At 40.3% G+C, this 17,982-nt stretch overlaps 1 protein-coding gene across 1 annotated transcript in view; it reads right to left on the minus strand.

Moving 5' to 3' along the window:
- INTS9 (integrator complex subunit 9) overlaps positions 1-17,982 on the minus strand; it is a 111,416-nt gene that overhangs the window by 28,704 nt on the left and 64,730 nt on the right. Inside the window, exons 7-10 of the mRNA XM_060015240.1 lie at positions 17,681-17,801; positions 16,465-16,599; positions 3,829-3,940; positions 1,196-1,376 (exon numbers count right to left, since the gene is read on the minus strand). Of these exons, the coding sequence (XP_059871223.1) occupies positions 1,196-1,376; positions 3,829-3,940; positions 16,465-16,599; positions 17,681-17,801 (549 nt within the window). The remainder of the gene's footprint in view (positions 1-1,195; positions 1,377-3,828; positions 3,941-16,464; positions 16,600-17,680; positions 17,802-17,982) is intronic.

Consider the following 17,982-nt stretch of genomic DNA (forward strand, 5'->3'; position numbering starts at 1 on the left):
ACTAACAATAAGTCAAATATAAATAACAACGAAAAGTCCTATGGACAAACATGAATAATATGCACATGGGATGGAGAAGCCTGCCTGGATCTAAAAACAGAAAAAAAGGACCTTCACCACAACTAAAATGGAGAGAAAAAAACTGTATTTAAAAAGGTGGGGAGGGGAGGGTGCACACCATAATGCTGGGATACGTTGTACAAATGATGTATGTGGTACAGAATGATGTACAAATTATTATTATTATTTTTTTTGTGGTACGCGGGCCTCTCACTGTTGTGGCCTCTCCCATTGCGGAGCACAGGCTCCGGACGCGCAGGCCCAGCGGCCATGGCTCATGGGCCCAGCCGCTCCGCGGCATGTGGGATCTTCCCGGACCGGGGCACGAACCCGTGTCCCCTGCATCGGCAGGCGGACTCTCAACCACTGCGCCACTATGGAAGCCCAAAAATTCCTTTTAAAGTAGAAGCTTCGTAGAATACTGTGTCTATTAGGCTATCACACCACTAAACGGGATTAAGCACACCCTATATATATGTATGTCACAGTCCCATCCTAAGGCACTACTGGATCCACTGTAAAAGTTAAGTTGCTCTATTTCTTCCTACCCCTGACTTTTTTTGGCCAGGCGAGTTGGATTCAAATATCCATCTAAATAATCCTAAAAAGGTTCACCCACTTCATATTGTTCAATAATTTACCCATCCTAGGATTTGATCAAACAATTTCCTGTTGTAGTAAAACTTGATTTTGCCAAATATACTATTGAAATGAAAAAATAAGCTAGTTTTTCCTATCAGATTTGGTATTATAAATTTAGACAACATGAGCTTGGGCTTTGAACTTTTTTTAGCTTTTAGCTTTTGTAATAGATAGCGGGTAGCATGTGAGAAGGTAAGTGTGTAATAGTTTTGTTACTGATTTTCAAAGTGCTGGCTAAGTTACGTCTTCGCTCTCCCACCTTCCCTCCTTCCCTTCTTAATAACAATTCCTCTAAACCCTGGCAATATCACAGATTTGGCTTTCATTAATATAATCTTCACATCACAGACAGGGAAAAACAACAAAATGAAGGTTTCATAGTAATATGAGAAAAATATAGGATTACTTCTATTTCTTTTTAAATTAAAATTAAGAACAGTTTTCTTTTCTTACTGCTTGAATGTACTGAATCACAGGAAGAATAGAGACATACCACTCGGCAAAAATCTGGGAAAACTCGAGTGAACTGTTAGCCACCGGGGAGATGAAGTAGAAAGGAATGCTGGAGAGGCCGGCAGAGTCAATGTACTGATACAGGCATTCCAGAAGGTCATAGATCACTCCAGAAGGGTAGCAGGGGACCAACACGTTTCCTCCGTTCCGGACTGTCAGTGCTAGAAAGGTTGAAGCCACACAACATTGTAAATCAACTATACTTCAATTAAAAAAAAAAAACAAAGAAAAGAAAGGTTGAAGCCAGAGGGGGAAAAAAAGTAGTATCAAAAGAACAGTTTAACACGGAGAACAGAACTTTAAAAATAGTATTTGCATTTCTCTCATTTCCTATATCTGTTCCTCTAATTCACTTTGTATGTATAACAATTTACTTCTTTTGAAGACTAGCACCGGAGTGGGAGGATCCAGAGGCTGACTGATGATCAGCTGAGTTTTTAACCAATGTCTCAGTGCCTGGGAACAGGGTGTGCAGTTAGGGGTCTGGGTTGTCAAGGTTCCCAATGGCAGATGAGCTTCAGGACAGACCCTCCAAGCTCCTTCTCTTTTTAGCTCCTGCTCAAAACTCTGTTGGATTTGTCTCTCTTCAGCCTCTGACAACTGCTGAATGACCTATAAGGAAACAGGCCAAGTTTTTCTGTTTGACTCATTTTAGTAGCATTTTCTTTCATTAATGTTTTGGCTATAAGAAAATCCTCTATACTTTAAATACTTAAAATAAGTTATCAAATGAGGAATTGCAACTTACGGTAAAATCATATTAGAAGCTATAATTGGCTAAAAAAAGGCCAAAGATCTCTTAAGTTTGTTTTTTGTTCAGTTTCCAACATAGACTGAAACAAGCAGCCGTTTGGGTACAGAACTTGAAGTCTCTGATGACTTTTATCCTTCTCTTACATGTTCCCAACTCTGACATCCAGGTTCTCCTGGATGCTGTGCCTGGAATACTGGCCGACTTGCTATTACTAGAGTATGGAACCACGGAAAAGACCAGATAGCCATCAGCGCTCAAGAGGCCTGGCTCTAGACCCGCCTCAGTCACAAGCTATGGGACCTTAGTTAGGCCACTGTAACCTCCTGGGCCTCAGCTTCCTCATCGCTGATGAGAGGAGTGAACTAGATCAGTGGTTTTCAAGCTTTATTTTGCATGGAAACTGCCAGAACATGTTAAAAATGCAACTTTTCTATGGGTCTCTCTTACTAGGTCTGTGGTGGGGCCTCAAAATTTGCATTTTTGAGAAGTGGCCTCACTGATGTTGAGGCAGGTGGTTAGTGGACCCCACTTTGAGAAACAGTGGATTAGATGTAAAGTTCCTTTAAGACCTGAAGTTCTTGGAGTCCATGATTCTGGATTATACACAAACATACAAATCAAAGATTCTATTTGAGACCAGTCTGATACTTTTTCCAAGCTAAGAATAAACTACCTTTGTCTTAAAATCAGCAAAGAACAAAAAAAGACTAGGATTATTGGCAAGGGCAAGTGAAATTTCAAAGGATAGTGCCTTCCATGTAAATATTAGATGACAACCACTTCTTTCCCCCAGAGTTGCCAGGGATGGAGGGCCTGAGCGTATTAACTCCTCTTTGGCAACAGTTTTGGAGTGAAGGTTTGTGTCTCCTAAAGTTCATGTATTGAAGCCCTTACCCCCAATTAGGTATTAGGAGGGGGAACCTTTGGGAGGTACCCACATCTAGATGAGGCCATTAGGCCATTAGGGTGGAGCCCCCATGATGGGATTAGCACACTTATAAGAAGAGGAAGAGGAAGAGGCACCAGAACAGCTTTTCTTCACCAGTGAGGACACAGCAGGAAGGCTGCCGTCTGCAAGCCAGAAAGAGGGTCCCTCACCAGAACCCAGCCATGCTGGCAACCTTCTGACTTCCTAGCCTCCAGAACTATGAGAAATTAGTGTTGCTTAAAGCTTATACTAAGGTATTTTGTTACAGTAGCCTAAGCTAAGACAATACGCAACCTACACATTTCTAAAAGAAATGCAGCATTTCTAGATTTTACGGACAATTATATCCAAAGAAACATACATTTCTTCCAGGTAGCAAATACCCAACAAGTCTCTCAATTCAGTCTTCCCCCAAAAGAAGAAAAAAATTATACCAACCAAATAGTGGGGAAAAAAATACAACTGTTTCACCTGTATCACTGTTGTGAATTCAAAGTATCAACAGTCTTTTCTGTGTTATTATTTGCAAAGCAAAGATATGATTCTTTCCTTCTTTAACTTTGCTTACCCTATAAGCACCCCTGACCCACTCCCAAATCCCACCAGAAAACAAGAAGAATAAGAGTTTCTACATAAATCAAGTGGGCGAAATGTTGAGCATTTGTTGTATAAAGTGCTAAAAATTCTAATTTACCGTTATAAACACTATTGTGCTTTCAGATTTAAGTTGCTTAAGAATTGCTTTTGTTGACAACAGTAGGCTTTGAAGGATGAGCAGAAAGGGTGGGAATAAATGGGGGGAAAGGCCGTAGCAGGGGGCATCAGAGGGTGTGAATGTGAAGGAAAGGGACAAAAAATACCACAGAATCAAGGTACCAAAAAATAAATGTAAAACATTTTATCTTGTTTAAGATTTGCATTGGATACATACACAGGTTGCTGCAGAACTCTCCCACCATGCTGTCTGGGTTTGCAGTGGGAATCTGGGTAAGGCCTGTCAGAATGAGAACATCGCTGTTTTTGAGAGAAGCTTGGTCCATGGGCTGAAAAACCACAGAGAACTATGATTAGTAATTTAAAAAAGAAAAGGTTAGATATAAGTAGTAAAGGAGAATACAGTTATTGCTCTTTCCATGTCCAACTCATCATCAAATCATCTCACCTCCTCTAACGAAAAGTCTATCACTGAACAGCGGTTGCCCAAGGGGGATGGGGACCCATGGGAGGGAACTTTATGGGGTGATAGTTCTATGTCTTGTTTGGTATGGTGATGACATGATATGAAAATTCATGAATTGTGCATTTAAGATCTTTGGGTTTCACTATACATAAATTTTACCTCAATGAAAAATAAGCACATTATCTTATATTTCTATAATGCTTTGCTCTTTTCAAAAGGCTATCTCACACACATTGTTGGTGGCCCTCAAACTTGAGCGTGCATCAGAATCACCTGGAGGTGGATCGCTGGGCCCCACCCCCAGAGCTTCCGATTCAGGTTTGAGGAGGGCCTGAAAATCTGCATTTCTAACAAGCTCCCAGGAGATGGTCCTGTTGCCGGTCTGGGGATCATGCCTTGAGAACCACTGCACTATACAATTTGGTTCTCAAAACAGCTCTGCCAAGTACATGAAATAGGGTACATTTTGAAAATACCGAAGTTGGGACTCAAAGAGCTGGGGTGCGTTTCCCTAAGAGTCAGTGGCAGAGGAGCAAAGGAGGACACTGGATTAGGAACCAGAAATGTAAAGCCTCCTTCAATTCCATTACCAGCACTGGACCTCAGCCAAGCCTCCGAGCTGGGTTTCTTATAGAATGGGCCTATTTCTTGACCCATCTCCCTTCAGTGGCTTCTGAGAGTCTCATGTACTAATACACACGATCTTCCCGTAGACTATGAAGTCCTATGGTGTACTATTGTGTGGTCCTTAGGAGGATTTATTTTTGAATTTAACTTTGTTTTCAGAGCATTACAAAAAAATACTAGTTACTTTTTCCAAATAAATCAGGATTAAAATTGGAAACAAAAATGAAGGCCCATGTAAGGATGTATTGTACAACATGGGGAATATAGCCAATATTTTGCAATAACTGTAAATAGACAGTAACCTTTAAAAATTGTAAAAAATTTTTTAAAAATTTAAAAAGTACTTAATAAGAGGAATAGAAAGGGAAAAAAACGAAGGCCCATGGATTGAGATGCTGGAGAGCTCATCAATGTTTTCACTTTGTAATGCATCTTTTCCTCAGTTTCATTTAACATACTCACCAGAACATAAGAAAAAAGCCAGAAACACCGTTTACTGAGAAGCCTTATCCCTCTTCTTTCTGTTCCACCCAGACATCCCCCCCGCAAATTTCAAATAGCAGTGCAGCAAACACCTACCATCTGCATTGCTATCTCTGAGTATACATGCCTTTTGATGTATCATCCTTTAGCATTTTATATACACAAGGATATATGGGCTTCATTATTTTTTAAAATAACATGAGTGTGGTTATATAAGTTGCTTTATAACCTGAAAAATACTTCTTTCACACGAATAAAGGAGAAGTACAGTTGTGACAATTACAATGAGTAGCTTCTAATTCCTATTTGCACAGATACATAACACTGCGTGTAAGAGCTTTTCTTCTCAGGCAGAACTAACCTACCTATTTGCACTTCTCCAACACACACACACACACACACACACACACACACACACACACACACACACACACGTTCATTGTTTCCAGAGAAGGAGGAAAGGAGAAGTAAAGTACAGAGGTTTATAGCAGCTGATGTGTAATGAGCCTGGGAACGTTCATTGTGTGCACACACCAAGCAGAAGGAAACTGGAACGGTGACCAAAAGGACCGAGCTTCACTGGATAGCATATTCAGCTTAAAAGCACAATTTTATAAGAATCTTATTAGAACAAGCCACTAATGATTCACAGGGCTGATGGGGGGTTCAGAGGGCCTAGGAACCTCCTGAAATGGTACACACAATTCCGTGTGCCTGTATACATTTTTCCACAGATTTAATTAGGTTGTCATTTGGGGCCATGACCCCCAAAAGGTTAATTAAGGACTACTGATCTAAACAAAGACTCAGTGGGGAGAAAACTCTGGCACTGAAAACATTATCATCTCTGAACCTCAGCCATTACCACTGCCTTCCTTTGAAAACTAAATGCCCATAATAAAAACAAAGGCAGCACTACAACGTGACTACCACCGAGCTGGACACTGAGATACTTCATGATCAAGTCAGACTAGATGTTCATAGTTTTAGCCCTAAAACTTGGGAGACATTTCTTGTGGATTCCCAGGGCTACTATAAAAAAAGTAGTCTTAAAAGGCTTTTAGTGACTCTCTCCAAACCAAGCTGACACCACCACCATCTCCATTTCACCACCAAAGAGCAAATGCATATATTACTGGTGTCAGTGGTCACTCGCTGAGTGCCTGAAGTGGGAACATTTTGTTTAAACACACAAAAACAGAAAATTCCACTGTGTCCAAGAATCAAATAAAAATACCTTACAAAGTTGACAGTCACAATCAAACTTGTGGAATAAAATTTTGAAAAAGCCTAGGTCCAAGGATGCTGTGGTCTTTGTGCTGGTCCTCTGCTGATTAATTTTTTTATACATATATGTATTTTTTAATTAAAAAATTTTTTTTAGCTGTGTTGGGTCTTTGTTGCTGTGCATGGCTTTCTCTAAGTTACAGCGTGCGGGCTTCTCACTGAGGCTCCTCTTGCTGTGGAGCAGGACTCTAGGCACGCAGGCTTCAGTAGTTGCAGCATGTGGGCTCAGCAGTTGTGGCACTTGGGCCCTAGAGCGCATGGGCTTCAGTAGTTGTGGCACGTGGGCTCTAGGGCGTGCAGGCTTCAGTAGTTGCAGCATGTGGGCTCAGTAGTTGTGGCACTCGGGCCCTAGAGTGCATGGGCTTCAGTAGTTGTGGCTCGTGGGCTCTAGAGTGCAGGCTCAGTAGTTATGGCACACAGGCTTAGCTGCTCCACGGCATGTGGGATCTTCCCAGACAAGGGATTGAACCCGTGGTCCCCTGCATTGGCAGGTGGATTCTTAACCACTGTGCCACAGGGAAGTCCCCTCTGCTGATTAATTTTTACTGGACACTTTGCACAGGGCATGAGAAAAAGGAGATCCAGTTTCTAGGCCCTAGAAGCTTATGACCGAGTTGAAGAGAAAACAAGTATGTATAATCAAAAAGGAGGATTTTCCCAAAAGCCATAAAAAATGTAATTCAAATTTCTTGAGTCTGCACTGAGTATCTAAGTGCCAGGACGAATGCAGACTAGAGGGCTGCACTAGGCCAGGGGAGGTTACTTGTATATGGTTTTTTGGCAGATGAAGTTTTGGTTCTAGTTTTCTTTCTCTCTTTGTCTAAGGAACTTAAGACTCAATTTCAGGCGGACTTTGGAATGGCTGAGTGACACCCCTCTCCCCCAAACCCCCCACACCAAGACGTCCCTCCTACATGTGCCCTCATGGCCTCCAAGACTCACTATCCCAGCACCAACCACACTGAATTGTAATCGTCTGTTTACCTGTCTGTGTCCCCCATGGGACTATGAAGCTCCCTGAGAGCAAGGACTTTGTATCCTTACTTCCTGGCAAGATGCCTGGCACACAGCAAACAGTAAATAAACATTCACTGAATAAATGAACATATGAAAAGAACATGCATTCTGGTAAGCAAAGTGAGAACATTCCATGCTAGGAAACAGGCACTACAAGTCAGGAACATGAGATAAGCGTGTCAACAGCGGGAGGAGGGCCAGGGAAGGCAGAGGGCAGGGGAAGGCAGCCTGTAGATGCCAAACGGATTTATTTGAGAAAAGAAATTAGGAAAAAGAGAGAAAGTATTATTGGTTAAGGGCCTAAAAGGTCAGAATTGTGAAGACTGATAGGCTAGGCAATAAGGAGTCAATGGTCTCAAGCCGGAGGATGACATTTTTAAACAATAAACACAGACAATAGCTGAAGGAAGGGGAGTGAGACCAAACAGACGGAGAACACTTTGAAGGCAGCCCAGACAGACATAAAGGGAAAAAAATTACAACTTCATGGCATTTGAGGAGCTGGAAGAAGCAGATCTACACATCATACAAAACAATTAACAGACTTTGGGGAATGAATTGAATATACAGGACAAGGGAGAAAGCAGACTTTAACATGCTCCAAAATCTGAAGTCAGAAATGCAGTCAAAGGGAAATTCAGATGCAGTGATTTAAAAGAATAAGGAGGCAATAATAAGTCCAGCATCGGCAAGCTGCAGGTGTTCTGAGGGTAGGGAAATGATTTAATCTGAGCTTAAAGATAAAACAGTGGCATGTGATGTATATGGAGATCTGCTAGGTACCTTCATCAAAGTACGTAACAGAAATGTCAGTTCATTTGGAGTGAGGAAAAGAGAAGTGGGTCTAGGGCCAAGGCTGGAGGGACACTGTAAGGAACGTGGGAGAGGGGCAAAGACAAGAGAAGTACAAGATGTAGTGAAGAGCTTCCTACCTGTAAAACCCAGGGGTTTGGGAAAGGTTAAGTTTATGGTGCATTCACCCTGTAATATGGCAAAAGATCAGGTAGAGCAAGAAGAGGAATACGACAACAACAAAAAGATTGCTACAGAAGCCTAGACTAAAAGGAATGTCAACAAGAGACTGATGAATGGTGCAGCTGTGAGATGCTGTGGAAAACGGAAAAAGTTAAGTTTGACCAGAAACTGATCACTGTTGAGCTAGAGATGTGAAATAAATCCAGGAGGTAAAAGATGAGAAAGTAATGTTCACAGACCAAGTTGAACAAGGTGAACAGGAGAAATCTCATCATGGTTAAGAGAGAGGCTACGGCAGCAGGTGATGAGACAGTCTTCTGAAAGCCTTTTTCCATATTAAAACCCCTCTGATTTGCTTAAAGGCAGAAAAGGAGGAATCCGTGAAAAAGTTAATGACCCAATGACCTATGCTTCTTTGATGACAGAAAGTAGGAAGTATATTTGGAATCATGAAGCACATCATACCCAGCCTTCTAAGGCCAATTAAAAGCCCCCTCTTCCAAGAGGTCTCCTAATCCCCAACAGGAAGGGGTGCACCCTACTTCTGAATCCCATGGTACTTCACTGGATTTCTGATCTGAGAGGATCAATCACTTGTACCCTGGAGAAAAGTCCTGTGGCACTCATCTTCTTTCTCTATGGTAACTTGTGTAAATCCAGCACCTGCCCATCTATGTTCCCCTTACAGCCTAGCACATTTCAGTGCCCAAAGCAGGGGTTTAGGAAATACAACAGACTAGATGACGGAAGGAAGGAAGGAATAAACAAGTGAATGCACGTAAGTAGCATATATTACTTTTGAGAGAAGGAAATCCTCTGCAGAGAGAAGCTGTCTGCCAGAGAAGAAACAAAACAGCAAGTGTGGAAAGAAACACAGGAGTCCAGCAAGTTGTTCAGTCTCTCCCCCCTCACCTCATGGGATCTGCTTACTAAGCCCCATTCTCCAAACCAACCACAAACCGTGTGTAGCTCAGCTTCCTCACCGCTCCTGCCCCCAAATATATCAAGTTTAACTTTTACTGGTTGGTGCTACGTTGCCAGTGAGGACAGAGCTTTGCTTCCTCAGGACCAACCTGAGGAGGCCGAGGCTTTGGGACAACTTGGGGCTGCACCCATGGACAGGAACAAGCTTCCTGCCCACAGCCCTGGCAGCTGAGGAAGGAACTGTATGCTGTGGTTTGTCCCAGACATTTTTCCTAAATAACATTTCGGGGACATGGCTGTGTCCTTTACCCAGGAAGAGTGGGCCCTTCGTGGACATATCCCAGGGACAGCTAGCTGTACAGAGATGTGATGCTGAAGAATGTCAGTCATCTGGTCTCCGTAGAGTAACTGAGGCCCAGAGAAGTGATAGTTTTCAGGTTGCCCCCTCTTGATGGGTCAACACTCAGCCCAGGCCTGGCTCTCACGCAGTGGGCTCTGATGCTACAGAAGGGACTGCAGAATTGAAGCCCAGGTGTTCCATGGGGACCAGGTTACCAGGGGAGCAAAGGAAGCCTCAACCACCTATATTAACATGAGTTTTGTGGATGCGGGACAATGTCTTTGTGTTGACCTTCATCCCCAGCTCTGCTCTGTGCATGAGGGTAACCATGTGATTTTAACCCCCCAGTTCCGTACCAGGGTAACTCTGACACTCCTAGAAAATTCCCAAAGACTGAACCTGATTGACTGTAAGATCCCCATGAAGCCAGGTCTGGAGCAAGAAGTAGCAGCCTACAGATATTTCCATCAGAAGACTAAGAACTAGCTGAAAAATGCTAACATGTACATCCACATGAAGATTTGGAGCAAGTCACTGATTTATTACAATAAAATAAAATACAGTAGAAAAACCAAAAAGACAAAAAAACCTTTTACTGCAGAGCATCTAGATTAAAGAATTGCATAAACAATAACAAAACATTTGGGGAATTCAGAGGGAAGAAGAAAAATATAAAAAAAAAAACAGAGCAAAACAACCCAAGCAACTGCCTGAGCTCTAAAAACCTGATTCAAGGACTCCAAATTTAAGATATTTTCTTTAGATTTAAGGGAAGAATCTACATTTATTACTGCCAAAGTCTTTAAGACCTCAGGAAAACAAACCAGGAGGAGCATCTCCCTGAACTCCAAAGGGAGAAGGATAGGAAGGGGAGACAGAGTAAATATGGGCAGTGTGGGGTAGAAGGAAACGTTCTCTCATGCCAGCTACCAGCCTCCTCCAACCCCAAGGGCAAGAAGGAATTCCCACTGTGAACATCAGAAGCTTCAGGGAATTGATTGGGTAGAAATTCTCAATTAATTAAAAAAAATTTATTTCTTACAAAAAAGAAGATTCTTTCCAAAGTTCTAAGTCAGGGATTCTTAACCTGATGAATAAAAATGGGCTTCTGAGCTCTATAAACTCACAGTCTCCAGAAAATAAATGTAAAACCTTGTGTAGGTGTGCAGATTAAAAAAAAAAAAAAAAAGTTCTCATCAAATTCTTACCACCAGGCTTGTGGGTCCATGACCCACAAAATGTTAAGAACCACTGTTCTAAGGCAGAAGTTCCCAAATGGAGAGAAGTTTCCTGCTCTCAAAACATCTCTAGCCTCATTCTTCCTGACAGCCACCACCCATCTACTAAGATGTTCTTAGTGGTTCATGGCCTCATAAGGTTTACCTCTTGGTGAACATTCCTCAAGTATTCTTGAAAAAAGAAGAGTAAATCTCGAAGGCTTATGAGATTTATGGGAAATAAGGTTGGGAAGAAAAAAATGAACAAAGTTCACTGTTGTCTAAGTATGCAATATATTCATCACCCTACATATATTTTAAATAACATGAGACTAAATTTCTAGACACTACTGACAATGGTGGGCAGTGGGGGAAGGTGGGAGGAAGGAAGAGGAAAAAGATGGGAGGGACAAGAGGAAGGTGTGGCTCTGGAGGGAGAGATACAGACAGTGATAAGATACTCACAGGAAGGACAAATGAAGGAATAACCCGGAAGACTAAAAATAAAATATATATGGATAGCTAACAAGAATCTACTGTATAGCACAAGGAACTCTACTCAATATTATGTAACAACCTAAATGGGAAAAGAATTTGAAGAAGAATAGATACATGTATACATATAACTGAATCACTTTGCTGTCCACCTGAAACTGATACAACATTGTTAAATCAACTCTACTGCAATATAAAATAAAAAGTTAAAAGATATATATGTCTTCAAACTTGCAGAAGGAAATTTAGACTTCTAAAAGAAGGCAAGAAAACATGGGGAAAAGAATGAAGTAAACAAAAAAACATGAAGATGGCAAAAATAAGCCCCCAATACAATAGTGATTATAAGAAACATAAACGGTTTCACTAATCAAAGAGATTCTCTAGATTGAAAAAGGGAAAAAAAAAATTCCCTTACTATGTTGTCTACAAGGGATTCAGTAGAAAAGGACACAGAAAGGGGAAAAAAAAAAAAAAAAGGGATGAAAAACACTAGCAGGCAAGTATGGAAGGGGAAAAAGTCTCCTGGTTTTTAATGTAGTTTTGATAGAGAAAAAAAGGAAAACATCCTGATAGAAGGAATAAATTGATCAATAAGACACAATGATCACATGAACATATATACTCCTGAGTATACAGCTTAAAAATATAAAAAGCAATAATCAGTAAAACTATAAGGAGAAATAGATAAATCAACAAATAACACATCCTTTTTAGAAACTGGTAGCTAAGGAAAGATAGGAGACTTAAAAACACAACAGACTCAAATGAATAAATACATACAGAAGAAATTTTCACTCAGCACTGAATACACAGTCTTTTCCAACATATGTTGAACATTTACCAAAAAGGATTGTGTTTCAAAGTAAGTCAAACAAATTTCAAAGAATCAGTATACTCTTATTATAATGTAAAAGAAAATTAGAAAAGAATCCTGAAATATAAGTATAACATGACAAAAGTCTTGTCTAACGCTAAGTCTAACCATACTGGGATAGACTAGAAACAAACAAAAGTATACTATAAAATAACCTTTGGTTATTTAAATCAGGAACATTAAGAAGGAAATTATGATATGCTTAGATATGAATGACAAAGCACTTCATATCAACATTTAACAGTTAAATGATACTGAGAGAAACTGACAGCTTTAAGTATACTTATTGGAGAGCAAAGAAAGACTGAAACAAATGAGCTAAGTATTAAAAGAAATGCAGCAAGGTACACCCAAGGAAGGAAATAATAAAGGGCAGAACAGAGAATAGAAATACAACAAAAGCCACTGAAAGCAAAAATTTTCCTTTGAAGAAAATCAGTAATGTAGGCAAACCTCTGGCAAGTCTGAACAAGGGGAAAAAAAAAAAAGACATAATGAAAAAAATTTAGAATGAAAATAGAATTACACAGAAGTTTAAAATATAAATTGTACACATATAATTCCATGTGTATGATTTTTGAAAACCTAGGAAAAATGGACAAATTTCTGCAAAACTGGCATACCTTTGACCCAGAAAATATAATTCAATAGCTATGAAAAAATTAAAATGGTAATCCCACACTTAGACAATTTTATGGGGAATCTGACTTTCAAGAGAAGATAATCCCTATCTTGTAAATTTCTGGCCAGATAAAGAGGGAAAGGTGCCCAAATCATCTGATGAGACTAATGTACCTTGATTCCAAAAACAAATGAAGATAGTACAAGAAAATAATGTATGGGTCCATTTTTCACTTATGGATACAGATTATAAACTTCAATAAAATACTGACCAAATGATTCCAGGAAGGTATTTTGAAAAGAATAAATTATATGATCAAGTAAGATTTATCCCAGGAATGCAAGGATGGTTACATGCGAGAAAAGTTAACATTACAATTCACTACATTAATGGTCTCAATGAAAGAAATCACATGATTAACTCACAGACTCAGAAAAAGTATTTGATAAAAATAACACCTATATCTGGTTTTAAAAAACCAGAAAATTAGGAACAGAGGAGAAACTCCTTAACCTGACAAATAAAGACATGTAAGCATCATATTTAATGAAGAGACTAGGAAAGCGTTCCCTTTAAAATCAGATATAAAACAATGATGCTGCTATCATCACTTCTGTTTAACATGGAACTAGAGAGCTTAGTTACAAGATGGGAAAAAGAAAAGATACAAGGATTGGAAGCTTAGTGACAAAACTCTTACTTCTTTGCAGATACTACCATCAACAGATAAATAGCAGAATTACTATGAGAATTCACCATGGTTGCTGAATATTAGATCGATTTAAGAAATTAATACTGAGACGGTGTGCTCAGTAAAGGCTAGTTCTCTTCCTTTCCCATTTGGGATGCTGTACTTTTTTTGGCCTGAATTCTCCAAACATTCTTATTCAAGACCATTTTTCTTCCTTCCACTGTTTCCCACAGCTCAGTCTTTAATCCTCAGCATGTTATATATTTAAAAAAATCTGATGGCTCTCCAATTTGTCTCCAGGCTTGCCTTCAAATCCAGCTTCCAGCTCTGCATTTCCATCTGTCCAATGTTCTAATTCCTATTCATCACACACACCACCCCCTTCTGAAACTAATGACCGCAGCCGCCTCCCCACCCCCGCCAACTCCTCCTTGTCAACTGGATTAGTGTCATTATCATCATTCTCAGTGTCATCCAGGCATAAGATCTTTGACTTGTATTTTTCCTTCCCCGAAGACAGCGGTTATTCAAGAAATGTTTGTTGAATTAAAGATCTGCCAATGTTTCTTTAACTTACATTTCCATTCTTACTGTTACAGGCTTAATCCAAAGCCTCATTTCCATATGCTTATTAGATCAGTATAGCTGCCTGCCACATTCTTCCTAGGTCATGGGGTTCCACTACTAAAGCCGATCGGTGATTGGCCCTTTTCTATAAAGTCAAAAAGTATAACTGCCACGATAGGGTGTAATCAGCCACAAACAACCCATGAAGCAAATGGGTGTGACGGTATTCCAACAAAACATTATTTACCAGAACAGGTGGTGTGCTGACCTCTGAAGTAAAATATCAAGTTTTTTCAAACCAAACCTTTCCTTATCCCTGCTGATTCAATATAGAATCCAATTATCTGGGTAAAAGAAAATCTAATTTACTTTCTTTTTAACATACAATAGTGGTTGCCAGCTAGAAATTAAAATTAATTACTTAGGTATGCTGCTCATTACTTTCAAGACCTTATTTTCCCTTTAAATTTACAGACCTTGTAAGTATAATTTACTGGAAATTACATCAATAGTATTGCAAAGGCAGGACAAATTGGAAGAGTTGGCAGCCAAGTAATCTTTCTGTCTTTTATGGGAGAATATATCAGGAATGATAGAAGCTGCCAATAAAAAATTTGTTTCAATGAAGCAGATTAGGATGACATTGATGGGCTTTTGATTTCAATAAGCGGGAAAGGCCAAGAATTCTGCTAGCTATAGGAAAAAATAGCCACTTGTTCCCTCTAGACCTTGAAATGAAACTTGATTATAAAAAAGGTACAAAAACAATGCAGAGTAGCAGCTCAGAAGAATCCTACTGTTCTGGACTTACAGCAGTCATTCTTTTTCCTATATTAAAATGGGACATGGGCTCCCCCAAGTTATCTATCTATCCATCCATCCACCCATCCACCGGCTAACTAACAATATCTAACTAACAATATCTAATCTCCCTTGCCATCCTTTACAAACATGGAAAGAACCAGGATCTATGAAATGAACAATAAATTCTTTACAAATACCTAAAATGGAATAACTAACATTTATAACAATATTTATGCACTTAGGTGCTTGCCAATGTGACTGATAATGAATGACTACCTAAAACTTTCCAATAGCTTCAGTCTATACATTCAAATAAAATCCAAATTTCTCATCATGGCCTACAAAGTCCTACATGGCCTGGTGTCTGCTAACCTCTTGGACGTGTCCTGATCATACTTAGTATGCTGCAATCACAATGGTCTCCTCTGCTCTGCAGACATGCCCAGCTTGTTCTGGTGTTAGGAGCCCTTCATCTGCCATGTCCCTGTGGTGCTTTGTCCACAGCTTTACATGCCTCATTTCTCCAGGTCTCAGTTCCAATGAGACTGTCCCTAGAAGCTTCCTCTGACCATCCAATTTAAACTAGTCTCCATCATTCTATATATAACTCTGCTTTGTTGTTTTCAGTACTTGTGTCAGAATCTGGAATTACGTTGCTCATTTATTTTCAGCACACCATTCTCTCTCTATACATCAACAAAGGCAGATTCATGAGAAGGGGCTTTGTCTGTGGGTCACCACTGAATCTCTAATACCTAGGTGAGCGCTTGACACATAGTAGGCCCTTAGTAAATATTAAGTAATTAATATTTATTGAGTAAACAAGTGATCAACTCTGTTACACTCATCAGGCTCTGGTTATTGGAAGTGTTGGGAAATCTCTAAATCCTAGAGGTGACCTAAAGGCAGCAGGATCTTACAGAGGAACCATGGACACGAATATTCTAACTCTGATAAAGAGGAGGACATAAAGTCTCAGGAAAGCAAGATGAGTAAGCTCTACAGATCTGCTATACAACGTCGCACTTACAGTCAACAATCATGTATTGTACAGTTACACATTTATTATGAGGGTATATCTTATGTTAAGTGTTCTTACCACAATACAAAAAAGAGTGTTTGGGCTTCCCTGGTGGCGCAGTGGTTGAGAGTCCGCCTGCCGATGCAGGGAACACGGGCTCGTGCCCCGGTCCGGGAAGATCCCACATGCCGCGGAGCGGCTGGGCCCATGAACCATGGCCTCTGAGCCTGCGTGTCCGGAGCCTGTGCTCCGCAATGGGAGAGGCCACAGCAGTGAGAGGCCCGCGTACCGCAAAAAAACAAAACAAAACAAAAAAAAAACAGTGTTTGTAGAAACTGAAATTAGGAAGATTTAAAAACAGCTGATGGTACTTTGGACACATTCTGAATTTAGGGTAAATAACCAAAAAGCTGAGCTGTTAAAAGAGAATTTAGAATTACCTGGGGGTGTGTGGTAAGCAAGGAGGATCCAGAGACGTAAGACACTTTCTCATAATGGGATTGGATAATCCAGTTGGAGCTTCCAAGGGCATAGCCAGAGCTTAAAGGAGTCACCTGGACTGCACCAAAAAGTTCCTAGAAAAGAACCACAATAAGAATGTGTGATGAGCATTCAGCAGTACAGTCATGCCAGATAAGTTCGCATTCTTCTCCACTTAGAAACTATTTTCAAGTGAACCAGAAAGTTTAAAGTAAAACAGAAAGATGATGGAGACCATTTGGGAGACACATCTGACAGTCTTTACTTGTCACATCTCTGAGAGATTCAGTCTATCCACATGGCACCAGGCAACTAGGCCTCACTCATTAAAAGGCAGAGATGTTATATTATGAAACAGACCGAAGAGACAAATACTTCGGTTTTCTTCTTCTTTTTTTCCTTCCCTTTTCAGGTTAGGAACTAATATCTTGGTTGTTCTGTACTTAGTGGCTCTGGGCACAAGTTAACAGGAATGGGAACCCTTATCATGATCAGGTCAGAGCTCAAAAGTTATACTTGCCAAATTATTTCTTGATCTCTTTTATTCTGTTTCCTGTTTCACTAGTCCAAAATCCGTAAAGTGGTGTCACTGTTCTAAAGTAAACAGGATGAGATGCCTTTCTCCTGATTCATTACATGCTAGCTAGCGATGGGGAATGTAAGGGTTAGGAAAGAGTGCCAATAAGAACCTGGGAAAGATGGAGGAAAACAACAGATGTTCTATCTTTTCACTATGTACTAGTACAAGATTTGTAGTGACTGAGTGGCTTAAAAAAGGAAACTAGGGACTTCCCTGGTGGCGCAGTGGTTAAGAATCCGCCTGCCAATGCAGGGGACACAGATTCGAGCCCTGGTCTGGGAAGATCCCACATGCCATGGGACAACTAAGCCCGTGCGCCACAACTACTGAGCCTGCACTCTAGAGCCCCCGAGCCACAACTACTGAAGCCCGCGTTCCTAGAGCCTGTGCTCTGCAACAAGAGAAGCCACCGCACGAAGAGCAGCCCCCGCTCACCGCAACTAGAGAAAGCCCGTGCAGCAACGAAGATCCAACACAGCCAAAATAAATTAAAAAAAAAAAGATACTTAGAAAAAAGGCAGTATAGGATCCTTCCAAAGAACAACAGTATGAATCGGAAGCATTCATCAGTCACTTAAAATCATATTAACACTCACAATTTTCTGAGAATATCCCACCAGCTGGATTTTACTAAGGGCAGAGTTCACCTCTTGCATTGTATAGCATCTTCTCCAGGTTGATACTTCTACTGCATCCTTGAGAGGAGAAGGCAGCAGCCTGCAAATGTATCATAAAGTCAGTTCTTACCTATAGAGGATTCTGTTCAAGTAATTTGTCCATTTAATCTAAGTTGTCCAACTTACTGGCATATCTAAATGTTCACAGGAATCTGTTATAATTGTTTTTTTTCCTGTAAGGTTGGTAGTACTCTCCCCTCTTTCATTTCTGACTCTAGTAA

Source organism: Delphinus delphis, chromosome 6, assembly GCF_949987515.2.
Source record: "Delphinus delphis chromosome 6, mDelDel1.2, whole genome shotgun sequence".
NCBI lineage: Eukaryota > Metazoa > Chordata > Mammalia > Artiodactyla > Delphinidae > Delphinus > Delphinus delphis.